Source organism: Xiphophorus hellerii, chromosome 4 (assembly GCF_003331165.1).
Source record: "Xiphophorus hellerii strain 12219 chromosome 4, Xiphophorus_hellerii-4.1, whole genome shotgun sequence".
Taxonomy (NCBI): Eukaryota; Metazoa; Chordata; class Actinopteri; order Cyprinodontiformes; family Poeciliidae; genus Xiphophorus; species Xiphophorus hellerii.
The window spans coordinates 3,047,401-3,065,114 of record NC_045675.1 but is presented as its reverse complement, the minus strand read 5'-3'; the positions used below and the strand labels follow the sequence as shown (position 1 = coordinate 3,065,114).

The following is a 17,714-nucleotide window of genomic DNA, read 5'->3' as shown; positions in this document are numbered from 1 at the left end:
GCCAAAATTGCCTAATTGACAAATACTGAAGCCATAAATATCATACATTTAAATAATAATAAACCAAACAAAGCATCTTCTGACTGATTTTAATATTATAATTTTTATCAGGCTTTTATTTAAGTAACTTTTTAATTCCCACAAACCAAAGCAAAGAGTTTTTCTTAAACAAAAATATCATTTTCTTTTAAAACACTTTTTTTTATTGGAGCTACATTTATTCTGAAGCCATTGCACTTAAGCGGAAACAGGAACTAAGACATCCAGTCGTCGCCGTTGCCACAGAGCATGCGCTGATGTCGCGACCTTGGCCAACCTTTTCCCGACGCTGCTCACTTCCTGCGGCGTGAGGCGGCTCCCTTCTTGCTGCTGCAGGGCGCAAAGAGCAACACGAGTTCAGACATAAAACAGAAATATTTTATATACTTTTAGATAAAAACCCTGGAGGGAGAGGAAACTCCCAAACTGAGGCAGACTGATGAGTTTCAGATGAATAGCGCCCTCTGCTGGCAGATGACAAAACGTTCTGAGTCAGAGCTATATTAAAAGCGAACAACAGGGGGCGCTGATGCAAAGAAACTCAACACAAAGTGATCAGAAGACTGAACCTAAACCAAAGAATGAGAGTTGTTATATAAATTTAGCTGCACTGCAAAACTACAACATTTTACTTTATTTCTTCACACAAGGAAAAAAAATTCAATACATGCATTTGTACAACAGCATATTAGGGCCAATGTAGATAGTAAAAAAAACTAAATATTTTAAAAATTAATCTCAGAAATGTTCTAGAAAAAATAGACATTTCTGAGCTTCAAAAGTTGAAATTTTGCGATCACAGAAATTTTACAGAAAAATCTATGAAATTTCTGAGTTTCAAAAGTCGCAAATGACTTTTGGAAATTTTCTGAGTTTCACAGGCAGAAAACTTTTAACTTCTGAAATTCAGAAAGTTTGCATTTTTTAAAATAAATTTTCTGAAGTTAGTCTAAAAATTTCTGACTTTTCAAACTCAGAAATTTTCAGAAGTGAACCTCAAATTCTTTTTCTTTCAAAGGACAAAATTAACTTAAAAGTAATTTTCGGCAAGATATGCATACTATATTTTGCTGTAAATATTCATATGTAAATATTTCTTGAATTTAAATTAAAAAAATTACATTAAATTTAAAAATTACTGACTGATTTTATCACTTATAAGTGTAAAAATGTCTTCAGCCAGTGGAACTCGTACTTTTTGAAAAAAATGTAATCTATACTCAAGAATGTTTTACTTAAAACTCACCTATAAATCTTGCTGGAAAGTTACTCTTAAGTTAATTTTATGTTATTTCAAGTGTACTTATATTATATTTGAATTAGAAACTAGACAAAAATAATTGGTAAGAGTTTGTGCTTTTGCAGTGTACAACCACTGCAAAAGCACAAAAGAACAAAACAAAATTATAATAATATTACTTTCCAGGTTTGTTTCTAATGTTGCCTGATAATTCAACAGAAATCATGTCCTGAGATCCAGAGAGGTCAGAATATCTGTCAGTTCCAGGGTTTTAACAAAATTATTTAAAAACTAAATGTGGATGGATGGATGATGTTTTAATATTTTAGTTATTTTGCATCCTTATTCAAATGAGGAAAATTACATTCCAGTTTTCCAGACTGCAGGAATCCAGCGTGCGCCGTTTTGCGTGAATTTTAAGCTGCTTTGTGTTTTTCGTTGTTTGTCTTTGTCACTTACTGTTTCTGCAGCTCGTCGATGCGGTTTCTGAGAGAGATGACCTTCAAAAAAAAACAACAATTCTCAGTTAAAAAAAGAGAAACTTCTTATTTTGCTTTGATTAAATTCTCATGATCACATCAGGAGGAAATAAACAAACTGCATTTTTTTCATTAGTCACTAAATTATTGCCGTTTATAGATTAAATCTAAAGAGAAATACTGTATATGCGTTAGTATTTCAGCCTGCATTGCTAAAACAAATATATTTATATAAAAGAAGAGAATCCTTTTTTTATTTTTAAACTTAATTCTGGTTTGTAAATTTTTTGCACCATGTTTTTCCGTCGCTCACCTCATATCTTTGTCTCTTGAGCATCTCACAGTGGTCGTATTTTATTGCCTCCAGGCTGGTCAGCCAGTCCCAAAGCTCGTTGGCTTTTCCCCTGACAAACACAGCAGGAACCATTTTCACTGTCTGGGAATCATTCAGTTCTCATCATTTTAATGTTCTTTTTTTTTTTTTTGGTAAATTGTGACCTTTTGGCAAAAGCAATTTGTGGTATTTTTCTAACTTACTAAGGTAAGGTAATTTTATTTATATCGCACATTTTCAGCAACAAAGCAGTTTAAGGTGTTGAGTTTTTCTGATCAACTTCAGTCATTTTAGTTTTGGATCAATTTGCGAGAATTTGGGTTGATCTTAAATTTGGGTTGAGTCAAATTCTGCAACTCTTTATATGTTACATACAACAGGCTATAAGGGCTATACAAGGAAAATTAAAAACATGAGAATAAAGTAGTAATGATGTGAGAAAAAGGTGTAATATTTTTTTTTTAAAGTCATAATATGATGAGAATAAAGCTGAAATAATACAAGAATAAATTTGTAGTAATATGAGAAGACAGTCAGAATATTACGAGAATAATGACTTTATTCTGGTTATATTATGACTTTACTGTAACAGTTTTATTACTTTATTTACAGAGTGTTATCCCCTTAATGCAGTCAAATTTTTAATCAAAGTTCTTCTGAAACAACCAATTTTACTCTGAATTATAATCCACCATCACCAGCATCCTGGCATATTTGATTCTAATCTAGTTGTACTGTTTTATTAATGTTTAACTTATATATGTCACATATTTCTATATATTTTATCAATTTTCTATAATTGTTTTTATTTTGTAAATGTTTAACAGTTTGCCTGTGAAGTTTCACTGAGCTTGAAAACCAAAATAGAAATAAAAACTTTCACTTATAACAAGAAATTAATCCTACTGTCTAAGTGAAATAATCTGCCAGTGGAACCAGAACTTTTTCATGAATATTAAGGAATTATTGACTTAAAACAAGCTCATATTTTGTGCTAAAAAGTTACTTGTAAGTTAGTTTTGTCTTATTTCAAATGTACTAAGATATTTGTACTAGAAACTAGAGTAAAATTATTGGTAAGCTTTGGTGCTTTTGCAGTAAAGCCCAGAGAATCAAATGTTTTTACCTCAGCTGGTCGTCTGTGAGGCTGTCGATGTTCAGCGGTTTGATCCTCTCTGCCAAAACCTTCTTCTTCTTTTCTCTTTCGGTCTGCTTCTTGCCTCTCTTTGCATCAATCTGGTGAGAAATAGAAACATTTAAAGTTAAATTTCACAGCTGCATTTAGTGAGATTGAATGTAAAATGTTCAATGAAAGGAAATAAAGAAAAAATGAAGCAGGTTAAATACCCTCTGCAGGTGGCTGCTGAAGCCTGACCCCATGTTGGTGAGAGCGATCTTTTTCTTGGCGTCATCGTCTGCCTTCCTCTGTGCATCTGCCTCCTCCTTCCTCATCCTCTCAGCCTGTGGAAACATTAAAACCAGAAAAACATTAAGCAACATGCAACAGCACCTCCAGAACAGCAGAGGTCAGTGAAACACTGATGCTTCATACTTCCTCTTTCCAGAGCTGGACAGAGTATTCAAGTAAAACTATTTCGACATATTTTTATCAAGTAAAAGTAAAAAGTGTCCGTCCAAGAAATTACTCAAGAGTAAAAAAGTATTTGGTATAAAAGTTTACTCAAGTATGAGTAACTGATCAAATGATCAATTATTGTAATATACAGTATATAATATTGTAATTTATAAAAATTGCATCATCAGAGGGACAAAAATTTTAAGTTAAGTAGAAATTTTGTTATTTTAAGGGCCAAAATGACAAAAAGTAACTAAAATAACAAAATCAGGCAGAATACATTTCTCTAAATCAGTTTCTTTGAATAAAAAAACTTATGAAACTTTAACAGAGACTGCAGGTGTGTGTCCGACTCTGGTAAATTTTTGGTTTGTTTTTCATTCAGTGGGTAGAAAATCCAGAAATTTTACTCAAGTAAGTGTAGAGATGCTTCATAATAAAATTACTCTTTTACTATTTTACTCAAGTAAATGTAACGAGTTCCCATCGTTGCCTCTTTCCTTTGATGAAATATTTCAGGTTTGTTTTACCTCACGCCGCGCCTGTCGCTCTTTATCTTTCTCAGCGCGAATCCTCTGCTGCTCGGCTCGCTCCGCACGGCGTTTTTCCTGCAACAAGCGCAGCAGACTCACTTCCTGCCTCCGAGTCAGGAGATGAATGCGATGTGCATGTCTGCACATCGTGGGAAACTCACAATTCTTTCTTTGAGAGCGATGAGCTCCTCCTCCTCCTTCTTCCTGCACTCAAAGTGAGCGTCGATCAGAGACTGAAGCTCAACCAGATCTTTGTTCTGACGTTTCTTCTGAATGTCCTGTGACAAAAACATAACAGATCGACTTTAATAATAAGAACCCGCTGCTGAACAACGAGGGGCTGGGTGTTGTTTTCCAAAAAAACAGACTGAAAAAAGTCAACAAAAACCCAAAAAGTCACCTAACAGTGAAGTATGTCTGAAAGTAATCTTTGTATAACTGAGTTACATGAAGATTTTAGAGAAACTGATTCCTGTGCTACAGGGTTTGATGGCCATTGTAAAAAAAGGAGAAGTAGATTTCTGCCCAAAATCTCAGAGCTTTTCTAGAACAAACAAGAAAGTTTTTGAATTTAAAAAGTTGAAAATTTGTAAGAAGAAATTCAGAAATTTTCAAGACAAAAACTAGGACATTTTTAAATTTGAAAAGTCCAAACTTGTCAACATTTGAAACTAAGAAATATGCAAGTTTAACCTCAAAATTTCAGATGTTTTTCTAGCAAATTTAAATTTTTTCAAACACAGAAATTTTCTAGTTTTTCTTCCTACAAAATTTCTGAGAATAATATCAAAATTTCTGAGTTTTTGTCCCCAAGGACCCTAACAGGCCTGCAACAAGGTCTTGTCTCAGATTTAATTGTTTATATTTGTATTATTAGTGATAAATTTGATAACAGACAACACCTGACGAAGCCTAAATTTCTTAAAGACAAAGATTGAGGAAATATCAAGAACAACTATTATAATAAAAACAGACCCAACAAACAGAAATATAAAGGTAAATAAAATAAAAAAATGTATTTTTTATTTATTTTATATTACATTTTATTATTTATTCAATGCAGCTCACTTCAATAGACTTTTTTAGTCTTATATTTAAAATTCCTATAAATATTAAAAGAAATATTTATTTATAATTATATAGTTAATTATATAAATATATAATTAATAAATCATCATTTATCTACCAAAATGTGATGACTTACATCAAAGTCCACTTTTTCTCCATCAGGGATCTTTGGAGCACTGGGTCTGTTCAAGGAAATAATAAACATGTGATAAATAAAATACATTTTAAAAAGCACTGACTAATAAGAATATATATATATATACACTCACTTGAACTTTGGCTTTTCCTCTGATCGGAATAAAAACAGGAATGAAAAAAAAAATATTGATAAGTTAGAATCAAATAAGCATTGGATTCAGGGATGCTTCACCTGGGTTGAAATGTGAGAGTGAGTTTTAATTTTAGCAATTCTTTCCTACAACCGAGACCTAATTAATGTTCGTTAAGCCTCTGAAGTTACATAAACACACAGCAATACTGGCTGAGGTCAAGGAGAAACAAGTTATGAAGCCTAGGCGCAAATTCAAACTGGAAGACTCTTTTATCCCCACCGGGACCCGTTAATTGAAGCGACCTGCCCACAATCGTCGACCTATCAACGCCGGACCAAGCCACGTCACGTCCAATCACCGACCAAGTCCCAGCTGATAAGGACCTTCATCCATGGTGTCCTTCGCTCTCCAGCCGAGCTCAACCCACCACCACCCCTTCTCCTCCATTCGCCCGGTCCTGAGGCCCGCACCCTTCTTCAACCTCCACCACCAGTGCCGGGCCCCGGGGGATGACGTTCCTAACAGCATCGGGGATGCTCATCTGAAGCCTATCGCTAACGCTGCGATAACCGTTATCCCCAGCCGGGGCCCGAGCGCCAAAGACTTTAAATTCTGTTTGTCAATAAACTCTTCTAATTGTCTTCTCATCTCCGTCTGAGTCTCTCCAGATTGAATATACGTTTTTTAGCTGCCAGGTCTATAAAACAACAAAGCCAACAAGTTTCCTTTCAAAACATTAGATAAATATAAATATATACTGAACACAACTGCGTTTGTATTTGTTTGTTTTTATATCTTGGAATTTTCACGTTTTATTTTTAACTAACTTTTATAGTTGCTAAGCTAAGCTAAACATAGCATGGCTAAGCTAATGCTAAAGCTGATTAGCTAAAGCGACACTAAGCTAATCAACTGCAACCTTATAGACGTATATTTATATATCTGATGCAGTGTTACTGTGCATTTTTTTCAATAACCAAACCATGCTGAGGAAAAATATTCGCCTTCTTGCAGATTTCTAATTCAATCCAAACTTAACCAGTTCTGGGAAAAAACAATCATCCCCATTTTTAAAAGCGCCTTGATCCGCCTTGCTGCTGAAATGTGATAAACTCATCAACTTGATTGATTGATTAAATCAGAAAATAACCATGATTAACAGGATTTATTTTAAAAGTTAAGAAAACTTTCAGGAGCAAACCAGACCTGGTTAGCGCTGGAAATGTACAATAAATAAATCACCTATACATCGAGTCGCTTCGCAGTAAGAAAACTAACAAAAATATAAAGGGAAATAAAATTTAAAAAAGTCAAATAACATGTTCATTTATTTTACTATTTATTCAATACAGCTCACTTTAATATATGCTTTTAATCTTACATTTAGAAAATTCTATCCAAATATTGAAAGAAATCCCATTAATTTAACATTAAACAACACAAAATAAGCCAAAAGTTTTAAAAAAGCAACAAATTATTCCTTGATATAAATAAATCTGGATGAAATGGTTTACATAGTTTTTTCCCCCTTAATAAATTAAATCATAATTTAAAAGCTGCATTTTGCTCTGGTTATGTGTCAAAATTTGTTAAATAATCTGAAACGTAACAGTGATAAAAATAAAAAATAGCAGAAATATGTAAGAAGGCAGACATTTTTTCACAACACTGTATAGCAACGTATAGTCACAGTAAAGTTCAACTTCTCTATTTATCCGTGTTAATTTACTGTGAATTAGTATGTAAATCAAACCCATTTTATTGCTAAAATGCTAATCAGGATCAGTTTGCTGTCATATAAATCATCACATTTAACTATTTAATAGTTAAAGTTTCCAAGCATACAGGACATCAGTTCACACTTTACACAACAGGAGGGACTGGATTTTGTAGCTACTGTTAATGGTTTTCAGGATCGGGAGGCATGTGATTAGACTTTGTTTCGTTTAAGTGACCCTCAGACTACGACAACATTTAGAGAAACGGACAACAGAGGGGAGGAAATCGCAAGCCAAGCAACGATGACTCAGCATGAAATACAAACTACCATCTTGATCTCCATCTTCCCCTGGCAGGACGCATTCATGCAAAAAAGAGAAGAAGCAGAGATGAGCCGACTCGCCGTTTCTGAATCCTCCGGCCTGTTCCTCTACCTCCTGAACCCAGGACCGAGTCATTATTTATGATTAAGGCTTAGAAGAGTCCCTTGTTCAGCAGGGAGACATAAAAGGTCGAATCAGAAGAACAGAGAAGAATGCAGGTCCACATACCTTCCTCTTCATAGGCCTCTGCATGCAGCAAGCGTCCAAAGCAAGAGCAGAACAGAGACCATTAGTGATCCGACTGAGCAGCCGGTACATGTTTACAAAGCCTGGCGCTCAAAAAGCACATTTACTGGATTGGGGCGTTGCTAGGGAGACGCTGCAGAAGTCCCATAACGGGTCAAGCATTAATCCTGCTATGACACTGCAGGCAGCTCCATGCCTAACGATAACCAGGGTGTTTGTCTGCACAATAATAAACTCTTTCTGTTAATTAAGACTTTATACAACAATGGGTTGATGTTCTATGGAGAACCAAACCTGTCATAATTGAGAATAAATACAGAAATATATAAGTGACTCATTAAAATAATTACAATGCCAAAAAGCAGCCGGACTGTGGAAAAGAATTAGGGGCACTGACAAAAATAATTCTGATTTTAATCCCAAAATTCTGAATTTCATTGAGAATTGTGAATTTTTCCCCTCAGAATTTTAACCATCTTTTTATTTTAACTTTTTTCTTTTAGAATTCTAACTTTTTTCTCAGCATTCTGATTTTAATCTCAGAATTCTGACTATTTTTTTTAGAATTCCAACTCAGAATTCTAACTTTTTCTCAGAATTCTAACTTTTTCTTAGAATTCTAACTTTTTCTTAGAATTCTAACTTTTTCTTAGAATTCTAACTTTTTCTCAGAATTCTAACTTTTTCTCAGAATTCTAACTTTTTCTTAGAACGATAATTTTTTTCTCAGAATTTTGACTTTTAAAAAAAAAAAAAATTCATTTTTTTTTTTTTTAAAGAATTCTGACCTCTCAAAGTCAGAATTCTCCAGAATTCTGACTTTAGTCTAAGAATTAAGAATTTTTCTCAGAATTTAGACCCTTTTTTTAAATTCTAATTTTATTAGTTTTAGATTGTAGCTGCTAAGGCAATGAAGCGTTAATTGAACAGGCAAAGCCTGGGACTTCTGCTGTGACTCCATGAGATACACACAACTCCAAACACATCTGAATAAGAAATTAGCTTGAATTTGATGAGCTGAAATCAGCCAAACACCCCAATGTAAATGCTTTGTTGCAAATGGCAAATTTCATTCTTCAGTTGCAGACAGGAAAACAACAAAATAAAAGCTAAACATGGACTAAAGGGAGGTGAAGAATTGGCTTTACATGACCACAAAAATACCCATCATCCCTTCTGGTTTGGCCGTGAAAAAAACGACATGTGAGTTTTAAAAAATGCAACTAATGATGATGGTCAATAACAACAAAATGATTCATTCAAATGGATAGAAGGCCAAGGATGACACGGGGCAACTGACTCATGTAAAGGCAACCGCCTGATTCTGCCTCCCTTTCTAACATATATGCACAGCTCATATTTAAAACACAAATGACAGAGAACAATAATGCAGGAAACAGGACAAAATGGTTTTTAACTGTTTGTGGATGGAGATGATGTGACAGCTGTGGGTGAAAATGTTTGCAATAGACTCTAAAATAGTGAAGTAATAGACCTAATAATGTGAAATAACGTGTGACTTTAAGCCAAAGAATTACATTTTCTGAATATGTTCTGGAAAACATTGGCAGTTTTACCCAAAATGTACCAAAATATGAAACTTTAGCATTTGAGTTTTACTTCACATTTTCTTTGAAGACTCATTGTGTTCAAAGAAAACAATCATAAAGAGGAAGCTAAACACATGTTAAAAATGAAGTGATTAATGAACTGCAAAACTATTAAAATATTTAGCTTATCATTAAAAAAAGCCAGTTAAATTAAAAAAAGCAGTTTTGCAGGCCTCATTAATACAGTGCATCCTTCTCTTAAAATGATCTCTTTAAATATTTGAAAAATAATAATAGCCAAGAGCTGCCATTTTCTAGAAATAACAGGATATAATCATATTTCAGGATAACAAAAACCTTTCCTGATAACAACACTAAAGTCACCATTTAGTATTTTTCTTTTTAATTATAATGACACAAACTATTTTTTGTTATTTATACCTGCTAAAACAGTAAACTCAACACATAATATTTTAATAAAATAAGAAAAGTAGTTGTATTTCTGTAGATAAAGTATAAGTAAATCATTTTAGAGTTTAAATAAATAAAGTTTATTGATGGTTAGTCAGATTTAAAAATAAAACAACAGAATACCATATTCTAAATTTCTCAGATTGATATCTCTCTCTAGGTTTTTTTGTCTTTTCAGCAACAAGAACAGGCAATGTCTCACTTTTGCCTTATTTTGCAAAGTTTATTAAATGGATGTGCCCAAGTCTGTTTTTTTGTAAAAGTGAAAACCTGAATATTTTTAGTCCTTATTAAAAAAAAAAAAAATGCAAAAACCTGGATGAATACACACATTACATTTTCCATTTTAAGATTTTAATTTTATCTGTTTTGAGGAGTGAAAATGTCAAATTTGGTCTACTATTGAATTGTAAATAAAATTGTTAAAAATATCCCACTTTATGAACTTTTAAAGGGAACCTCCTACGCAAAATTCACATTTTGTACATTTTCATACTTCCGTTTATGTCTCAACTGCTTCAAAAACTATTTTAAAAAAACACATAGCTGTTTTTTGGCAATACGTTTATGTTTTTACAGTGTGGAAAATTACCCGTTTTAAAAACCTGTGGAAGGTAACTTTACAAATCAGCAGCAGGCACTGCCCGTTACCTAGCAACCCCAGGATTGCTCAGCCTGTTACCTAGCAACCAAGCAGCATTGGTCAGCTGGGCGTGGCCATCAGCAGCTTATTTGGATTTAAAGTGACAGGAGGCTCTAAAGCAGCTCCTCCTAAAACTGAGCAGACTAAAATCTAAATATCTACGAATGATTTTCTGCTAAAAATGTAATGAAGATGTTTTGGTCGCCCATAGACCTAAAGAAGTTTTATTAAATACGCCTTTTTGTTCTCCAGGCAAACGAAATAATAACTTTCATTATCCTGAGATAATAGTCCTGCTATTATAAAATAACTGAAAATATTACATTATAAAGGGTGTGGATGCTCTTGGCTTCTGTTGAAAATCATTCCCACATAAAACAATAAAAATAAAATCAGAGCTTTAGTATCAAATAATAAAAGCATAGAGACAGTTTCTACAGTTTTTGCAAATTACCTTTAAAATATAGATCATTTTTAAGCTTTCTGCCATCAGGTTTGACTAATTGTTGCACCCTCAGGACTACCCTGTTAGGCAGAGTGCCGGCTGTCCTGCAGCAGTTTTATAAACGTACCTTCCTCCTCCCGAGCCACTTGCTGCACCACCTCCTGAGGCTCTGGTTCTGGTTCTGGTTCAGGCTCTACTTCTGGCTCTGCCTCTACCTGGGCCTCCGCCTCAGGGGCTACTTCTACTTCTACTACCTCCTCCTGGGCTACGCAGCATGCACCAAACCGCAGAGTTGGCGTGCCGGAGAAGGCCGTTAATAGAAGACCATAGACATGACAGAGCCATTAGAAACCAAATGTGAAACCGAAATTTACAGAAACGATGGATGGATGGATGGATGGGTGAGCGGAGGACGCTGCTGGAGAATGGAGAGAAAAACAGATGATGGAGGCAGAAACTCCAGTGACCTTTCACCCAGAAGCCATTTTGAACTGTTGATGCGTACGACTACTGGAGCAACAGGGAGTCGGGTCCAAAATTACTCTTTACTCAGTAACAGAGTTGGGTGGTAACTAGCTACATTTACTCAATTACATTTACTTTTTTCTAGAAGAAAAAAAATGCCTTTTTAAAATCGCAGGGAATAAATATATCTCTAATGTTAGCAGTTAGCGATTCTACCCTTTTTATTTTCAGGCTGAATTATTAAAATTTCAAGAAAATTAGTTACAAAGTGGCAATTAACCAAAAAAGTCTAAAAACTACACATAAATGTGAAGAAGTGCAAATTAACAATATAACTGATAAGAAAAAGCAAACTCTTTCTTATATTCAGAGTTGGGTAGTAACTAGTTACATTTACTCAGTTACATTTACGTGAGTAACTATTTTGATAAATGTACTTTTAGGAGTGCAACAGTATCTCTACTGTTACTTGAGTAAAATTTCTGGTTTTTCTACCCACTGAATGAAAAATATTGAAACTTCAAGTAAAGTTTTTTAAGGATACTTTCCGTTATTATTATTCTCAGCATAATGTATCAGTCGTTTTTAATTTCTAAATTCCTCCCATGTAGTTTTCCACATTCACCAGTAAAAATATGGCCGTTGTGTGAATCAGATCAATGACAGCAGTACTGACAATAAGAGATGGTGAAGATTTCACATGTTAAGAAAATAAACAGGTCTAATGTTTTTCTTAACCATGTGTCAAAACATCACTCGGCAGACAAAATTCACCTTTAACTTGGAAGTTTTTGATGACAGCCAAAAAATGTAATGAACTGTAAAGCAAAAGCGCTAAAGATGCTGTAAATTTAACTGAAAAATCTTGAAATTAGAAGATGACAGATGCAGGTATAGGCTAACATAACAGGTGTCAGTATCAAACACTTCAAGTTAAGGGTGAAATGCAATTTACTTATTAGTGTGAATGTAAAAAAAAAAAGAGTAATAAATGTGAAGTTGGTTCGGTCATCTTTACCTTCCTCCTCTTCAGTTTTGCAAAAATTAAGATGAAAATAAAAAAATGTGGGAATAGAAAAACAAACATAAGTGAACAAACCATGACATTCAAGTTTATTCTAGCTCTCAATTACTGATGTTGACATTTTATGTGACAATATAAGAAAATAAGAGGACAAATTGTGTCAGGCCCTTGAGAACAGAAACTGTGTAAAGAATTAAAGGAAGCAAAAATTGAACACTCAAAAACGGTCATAAATGATCTACAGTGTGGTATATAGAAAAATAAAAAGTAAAACCAGCCAAGTTTATATCTCACTTACCCCCATACCTGTAATAAGACAGAAGGAAAGACAAAGAGAAAGAGAAATAAAATTAGTTCCAGCAAATCTCAACTTAATTTTCTATATTTTCTACTAAAGCTGAATAACATGAGTGATGAAATTCACTTACACTTCTTCAGTGTCAGACATGGTGACAACAAACTTCAAACCTGGAAGGAAATACAAAAAATAAATTCACACGTCTCTACCAGAATAAATATAATCACTTATACTTCTGATGGGAGCTTTATGATGCACAGCTGCCATGTCATATCTGATAATATGACACGGCAGAGTAACAAAACAATAGACTTAATGAATATCCAATAACTCTTCAATTCTAATAATAAGGTTTTATTAAGACAGAAAAAGAAGCTTTTTTTGTTTACTGTTTTGTCCGACAGCATATTAGAGCCATTGTAGACAGAAAAAAAGCAGGAGTAAATTTCAGAAATAATCTAGAAAATACTCATAACATTTTGAGAAAATAGTCAGAAATTTATGAGTTTGAAAAGTTCAAATTTCTTGAAAAAACTTGGACATTTCTGAGTTTCAAAAATCTAAAATTTTCAACTTTTTTGAGTTTTCTTTTGAAAAATCTGAGAAAAAAATTCTGAGATTTATCTCAAAATTACAGATTTTTTTCCAGCAAATTTTTGACTTTTGAAATTCAGAAATTTCTTTGTTTTTTAAAGAAAATTTCTGGAATTAATCTCAAAATTTTGGAGTCTTTTGGTGGAAGCTTACTCCTTTATAATACGACTTTATAGTTTTGGCAATGAAATAACAGTTATAGTTTTGACTTGACCAACTTGCTACCTCTTTACTTAATAAAACATTTTATGCTGCATTAAATCAGAATGAGGTTAATTAAAGGGATTTTACTTCGGTTCCACTTTGCTACCAATGAAGACTTTTAAGTATGACATAAGTACATAAACCTTTGTGTGAGCTCGCTTTGAGGTCAGTCTGTTTCCTGTCAGTAACTCTTTGCTCTCGTGGAAAAGAATATCCTGAATTACTACCGTCACAGGACAAATGCTTGTGGTCTGAGTTTGGAGCGGCTGATAAGAGCAGAAAGCTGCAGCAGCAGGCTGTGTCCTGAAATATTTTCACGGCTTGTTCAGGATCATTTACTCAGCTGTGTACCGAGTATTATCACCGCCTTTGCAAGTTTGTATTCACATGCTTAATTCTGTTTCTGAGTCAAACCGCCTGGCAGATCATCAGCACTATTGTTGTGTGAGAAACTGAAAGTTTTCTCATTTCTAAAATTGTACATGTTACTGCAGTAGCACAATCTCAAAACATTAGAAAAATGTTTTTTCCAGCTCACCAAACAGGTTTTCCAAAGGATTTAGGTGTGAAGATTGAGTTTGCCAAGGAAGAATAATTAATTACGAACTATTGATGTGTTTGATGTAGAAACGTGTTTTGGCTCATTACCCTTAAACACTGCAAAAACGCTAAATTTGACCAAATAATTTTGATCTAGTTTCTAGTGCAACTAGCCTAGAAAATTTGCAATAAGACAAAACTAACTCTCATGTAACATATATAAGCTGATGTCCTTCCCTGAAAAACTTCTACAGAACCTACAGAACCTTCCACGATGGGAACAACGATAAATGAACTGGTTTAGATTCTCATTTATAACCCTGAGCGGTTAACCAGAGGGTAACCAGACTTCTTTTCCTGTTTCTTGACACAAGAGCAGTCCAGTTTTCTTATACTTAAGTATTTAGGATTGTCTAATTAACCTAAAATATTGAGGTTAATTAGACACCATGAAGACATTTTTCTATTTACATGAAGTTGGGTCACAGTTAAGCCAGATAAACATAAAGAAACGATTAAATATGAACGGATTGTTTCTGTGGTCAATGCACAAAAAAAAACTGTGCATGAACAAAACAGGCTTTGATTGGATCATTTTCTGAAATTTCTCCAAAAATATTTAAATTTTCAGTTGGAAAATCAGTTTTTCCTCATCAAAAATCAATGAGAATCTTTAAAATAGTCACTTTGGTGACTAAACTGCAAAAATACTGGATATTACCAAGTATTTCTGTCTTGTTTTCAGTGCAAATATCTTAGTACACTTGCAAGACGACAAAACTAACTAACAAGTAATTTTATAACAAAATATAGGAGCTTGTTTTAACTTAATAATTCCTCAATTTTGAAGAAAAAGGACTAGTTCCACTGGCCGGTTATTTAATTTATAACATGGGAAAATATGTCGTTATAAGTTAAATAATCTGTCAGTGGAACTAGAACTTCTTTATCAATATTGAGGATTTTTTTTATTTATTTACAAGTAATTTTTCTTTAAGATATAGGATCCTATTTTAAGTCAATGATTCTTTAATATTGATAAATAAGTTATAGATATGGCCATGTTTTGTTTTATTTACTTCCTTGAGATGTATTGATGTAAAATGATGCACAAAAAGCCTTTAAGCATAAAACAAAAGCAAATTTTTTCTATTTTTCACAAGTTCAATGAAAAAACACAACTTTTCTGGTATACTGAAAGAAAAATTATAACATTTATATGTTCTATTTCTAAACAGTCCAAGAAAGAAGCGAAAATCATTACAATGTGATTAAAAAACAAAACAGGTCATTAATGCCCATGCACTGGAAAAACTGAAAATCTTACCAAGTATTTTTAGTCTAGTTTCCAGTGCAAATATGTTAGTACACTTGAAATAAGACGTAACTTACAGGTAACGTTTCAGCAAGATATATGAGCTTTTTTAACTCAATAATTCCTTAATATTGATGAAAAAGTTCTGTTTCCACTGGAGGATTATTTTACTTAAAGCAAGACATTTTCCCAGTGTTACAAGTGAAATAATCTGCCAGTGGATCTCGTATATTTTCACCAAACATACAGAGAAATGAGCTCCAGTATCTTGCTGAAAAGTTACTTGTAAGTTAATTTAGTCTTATTTCAAATGTAAAGATATTTGCAATAGAAACTATGATAAAATTGTTTGGTAAGATTTTGTGTTTTTGCAATGTAAGGAAAATCCATCCATTTTTCTCTCTGCAGATCAGTAATCGGCTCTCTTTAGTGGAATCACCTCGCTATATATTCTATATCATATCTGTTATATATAAATTGTCTTTGGATGACTCCTTCGCACTCAGCGGTGGGCACAGCTGCAGAGGACTCTGTGGATTAGTTCTGGATCACATTTCTGCCCATCAGCTGAGGAACAGTGTTCAAATAGCAGTTTAATCCCTCTGCTTGGTCCAGTGGGAGGATCTTCTGCTCCCAACCAGCCAATCAGAGCCCACCTCCAACCAACGAGCGCTTTGATCCACCTGCAGCTGACAGCGTTCTCGCCTCTGTGTGCACAGCGGTCGTGCTGCACATACCGACATTTCAGCATGCTGTATATTTAGTGAGCGCCCCGTTTTTTTTTTTTTTTGTCTTCTGAAAACGTAAGACTTTCTGAAACTGAAACTTGGTGTTGAAACTGACTGAGCTTCTTAGACCAGAGAGAAGTAGCTGATGGAGACGGGGAATGTCTTGCACATCTCAAAACTTCATGTCTTCAAGGCGTGAACCGTGTTTTCAGCTAAACAACTAGGTGGGAATCAGCTCAAAGTCTGAAATGAGGGCCAAGAAGTGCAAAAACGCAAAATAGTACCAAGTATTTTTAGTCTAGTTTCTGATACAAATATCTAAGTACACTTGAAATAAGACAAAACTAACTTAAAAGTGAGTTTATTTTAAGTTTAAAAAATCCTTAACATTGAAGAAAAAAAACTTCTAGTTGCACTGGCAGATTATTTCACTTAGAACAAGACATTTTGTAGCAGTGAAACGAGCACTTTTGACTAAAAACAAGCTTCAATATCTTGTTGAAAAATTACTTGTAAATTAGTTTTGTCTTATCTCAGGTGTTTTATTAAGATATTTACACTAGAAAAAGAGAAAAATACTTAAGATTTTGTGTTTTTTGTAGTGTAAAATAGCCAATAGCCAAGTTTCCATCAACATTTTTTGTGCATTTTGAAGAGAGTTTATTAAATTTTAAATGTAAAATGTGACACAATACAGTATTTATTATATAATTTAATCATGTAGGGTTGTTTATTGGTTTAAAATAAATGGAGGATTTAATTTTAGATGATGTGTTGTTTTTTAATGGGATATATTTTAGAGCTTTAGTGTCAAAGAGAAAAAGAGCTCAGATAAATAAAGCGCTCGTGTCAACTGCCTTGACCAGAACATTGTGAGCAGCATTGTCATAGCGGACAATTCACAAGTCTTAATATACATCCACCAGCAATCCGGCGCTCCACTTCAAAAGATTGTCAATGTCTGCATAAAAATACCAATCAATTTACTGACCAATGGATCTACTTTCCCTTAAAAAATATTTTTTTGTCTGCGTTTAGTGAACAATCTCTGCTAAAATCTTTTAATAGCTTCATTATTTTTCGTGGAAAAAGACCGTTTTTTCACACAAAATGAAAGACAAATAATAGGAAAACTGTTCTGCAGGTGTATGAAGAGCAACTTCTTACCCAAAAGAGGAAGAGCAGCTGCCTCAGCGATGAAGATGAAGGTCTGTAAGAATCCGCAGGCTCCGCTCAGAGAATAAGTCCTGCTGCTATAGTGATACTTGAGATCATCAGGCCCTTATTGGCTGCGGGATGAGAGCGGAGTGTGTGTGTGTGTGTGTGCGTGTGTTTGTGTGGATGAAGGTGGAGAGGCTGGGGGAAGTGCATCCATGACCCTGGAGAAGGAGATGGGTGGAATACTGTGGATGGAAGAGGAGGGCTCAGGTTTTGGAAAGGAGCAGCTGAGAAGCTTCTGTTGCTAAATTTACAGCGATAGAAGGCTGAGAGCGGGGCTTACACATCGGCTTGGCATGCAGACAATGGAAGGAAAGTCTGTGTGGCTGTTGACCATTTCATCAACGAGGAGCTCCATCCGTCACGCCGGGAAAAGAGGCAGAACGCTGG

The 17,714-nt window shown here is 34.1% G+C and overlaps 1 protein-coding gene across 13 annotated transcripts; it reads right to left on the bottom strand.

The window, feature by feature from the left end:
- Window positions 1-177: 177 nt before the first annotated feature.
- LOC116718225 (troponin T, fast skeletal muscle isoforms-like) lies at window positions 178-17,453 on the bottom strand. Of its 13 annotated transcripts, XM_032559958.1 has the most exons (16): window positions 17,274-17,451; window positions 12,856-12,895; window positions 12,726-12,733; window positions 12,422-12,430; window positions 11,066-11,203; window positions 7,812-7,829; window positions 7,589-7,609; window positions 5,539-5,557; window positions 5,406-5,451; window positions 4,363-4,479; window positions 4,199-4,276; window positions 3,440-3,553; window positions 3,219-3,328; window positions 2,072-2,162; window positions 1,739-1,779; window positions 178-369 (listed from the first exon to the last, which is right to left on the bottom strand). In XM_032559958.1, the coding sequence occupies exons 2-16, from the start codon at window positions 12,873-12,875 to the stop codon at window positions 333-335; spliced, it is 867 nt and encodes a 288-aa protein (XP_032415849.1). In that variant the 5' UTR covers window positions 12,876-12,895; window positions 17,274-17,451; the 3' UTR covers window positions 178-332. The 13 variants fall into 13 exon arrangements, with proteins under 13 accessions (XP_032415849.1, XP_032415848.1, XP_032415850.1 ...); XM_032559957.1 differs by lacking the exon at window positions 12,726-12,733 and having other exon boundaries at window positions 12,422-12,435; window positions 12,853-12,895; XM_032559959.1 differs by lacking the exon at window positions 12,422-12,430 and having other exon boundaries at window positions 17,274-17,450.
- Window positions 17,454-17,714: the final 261 nt, after the last annotated feature.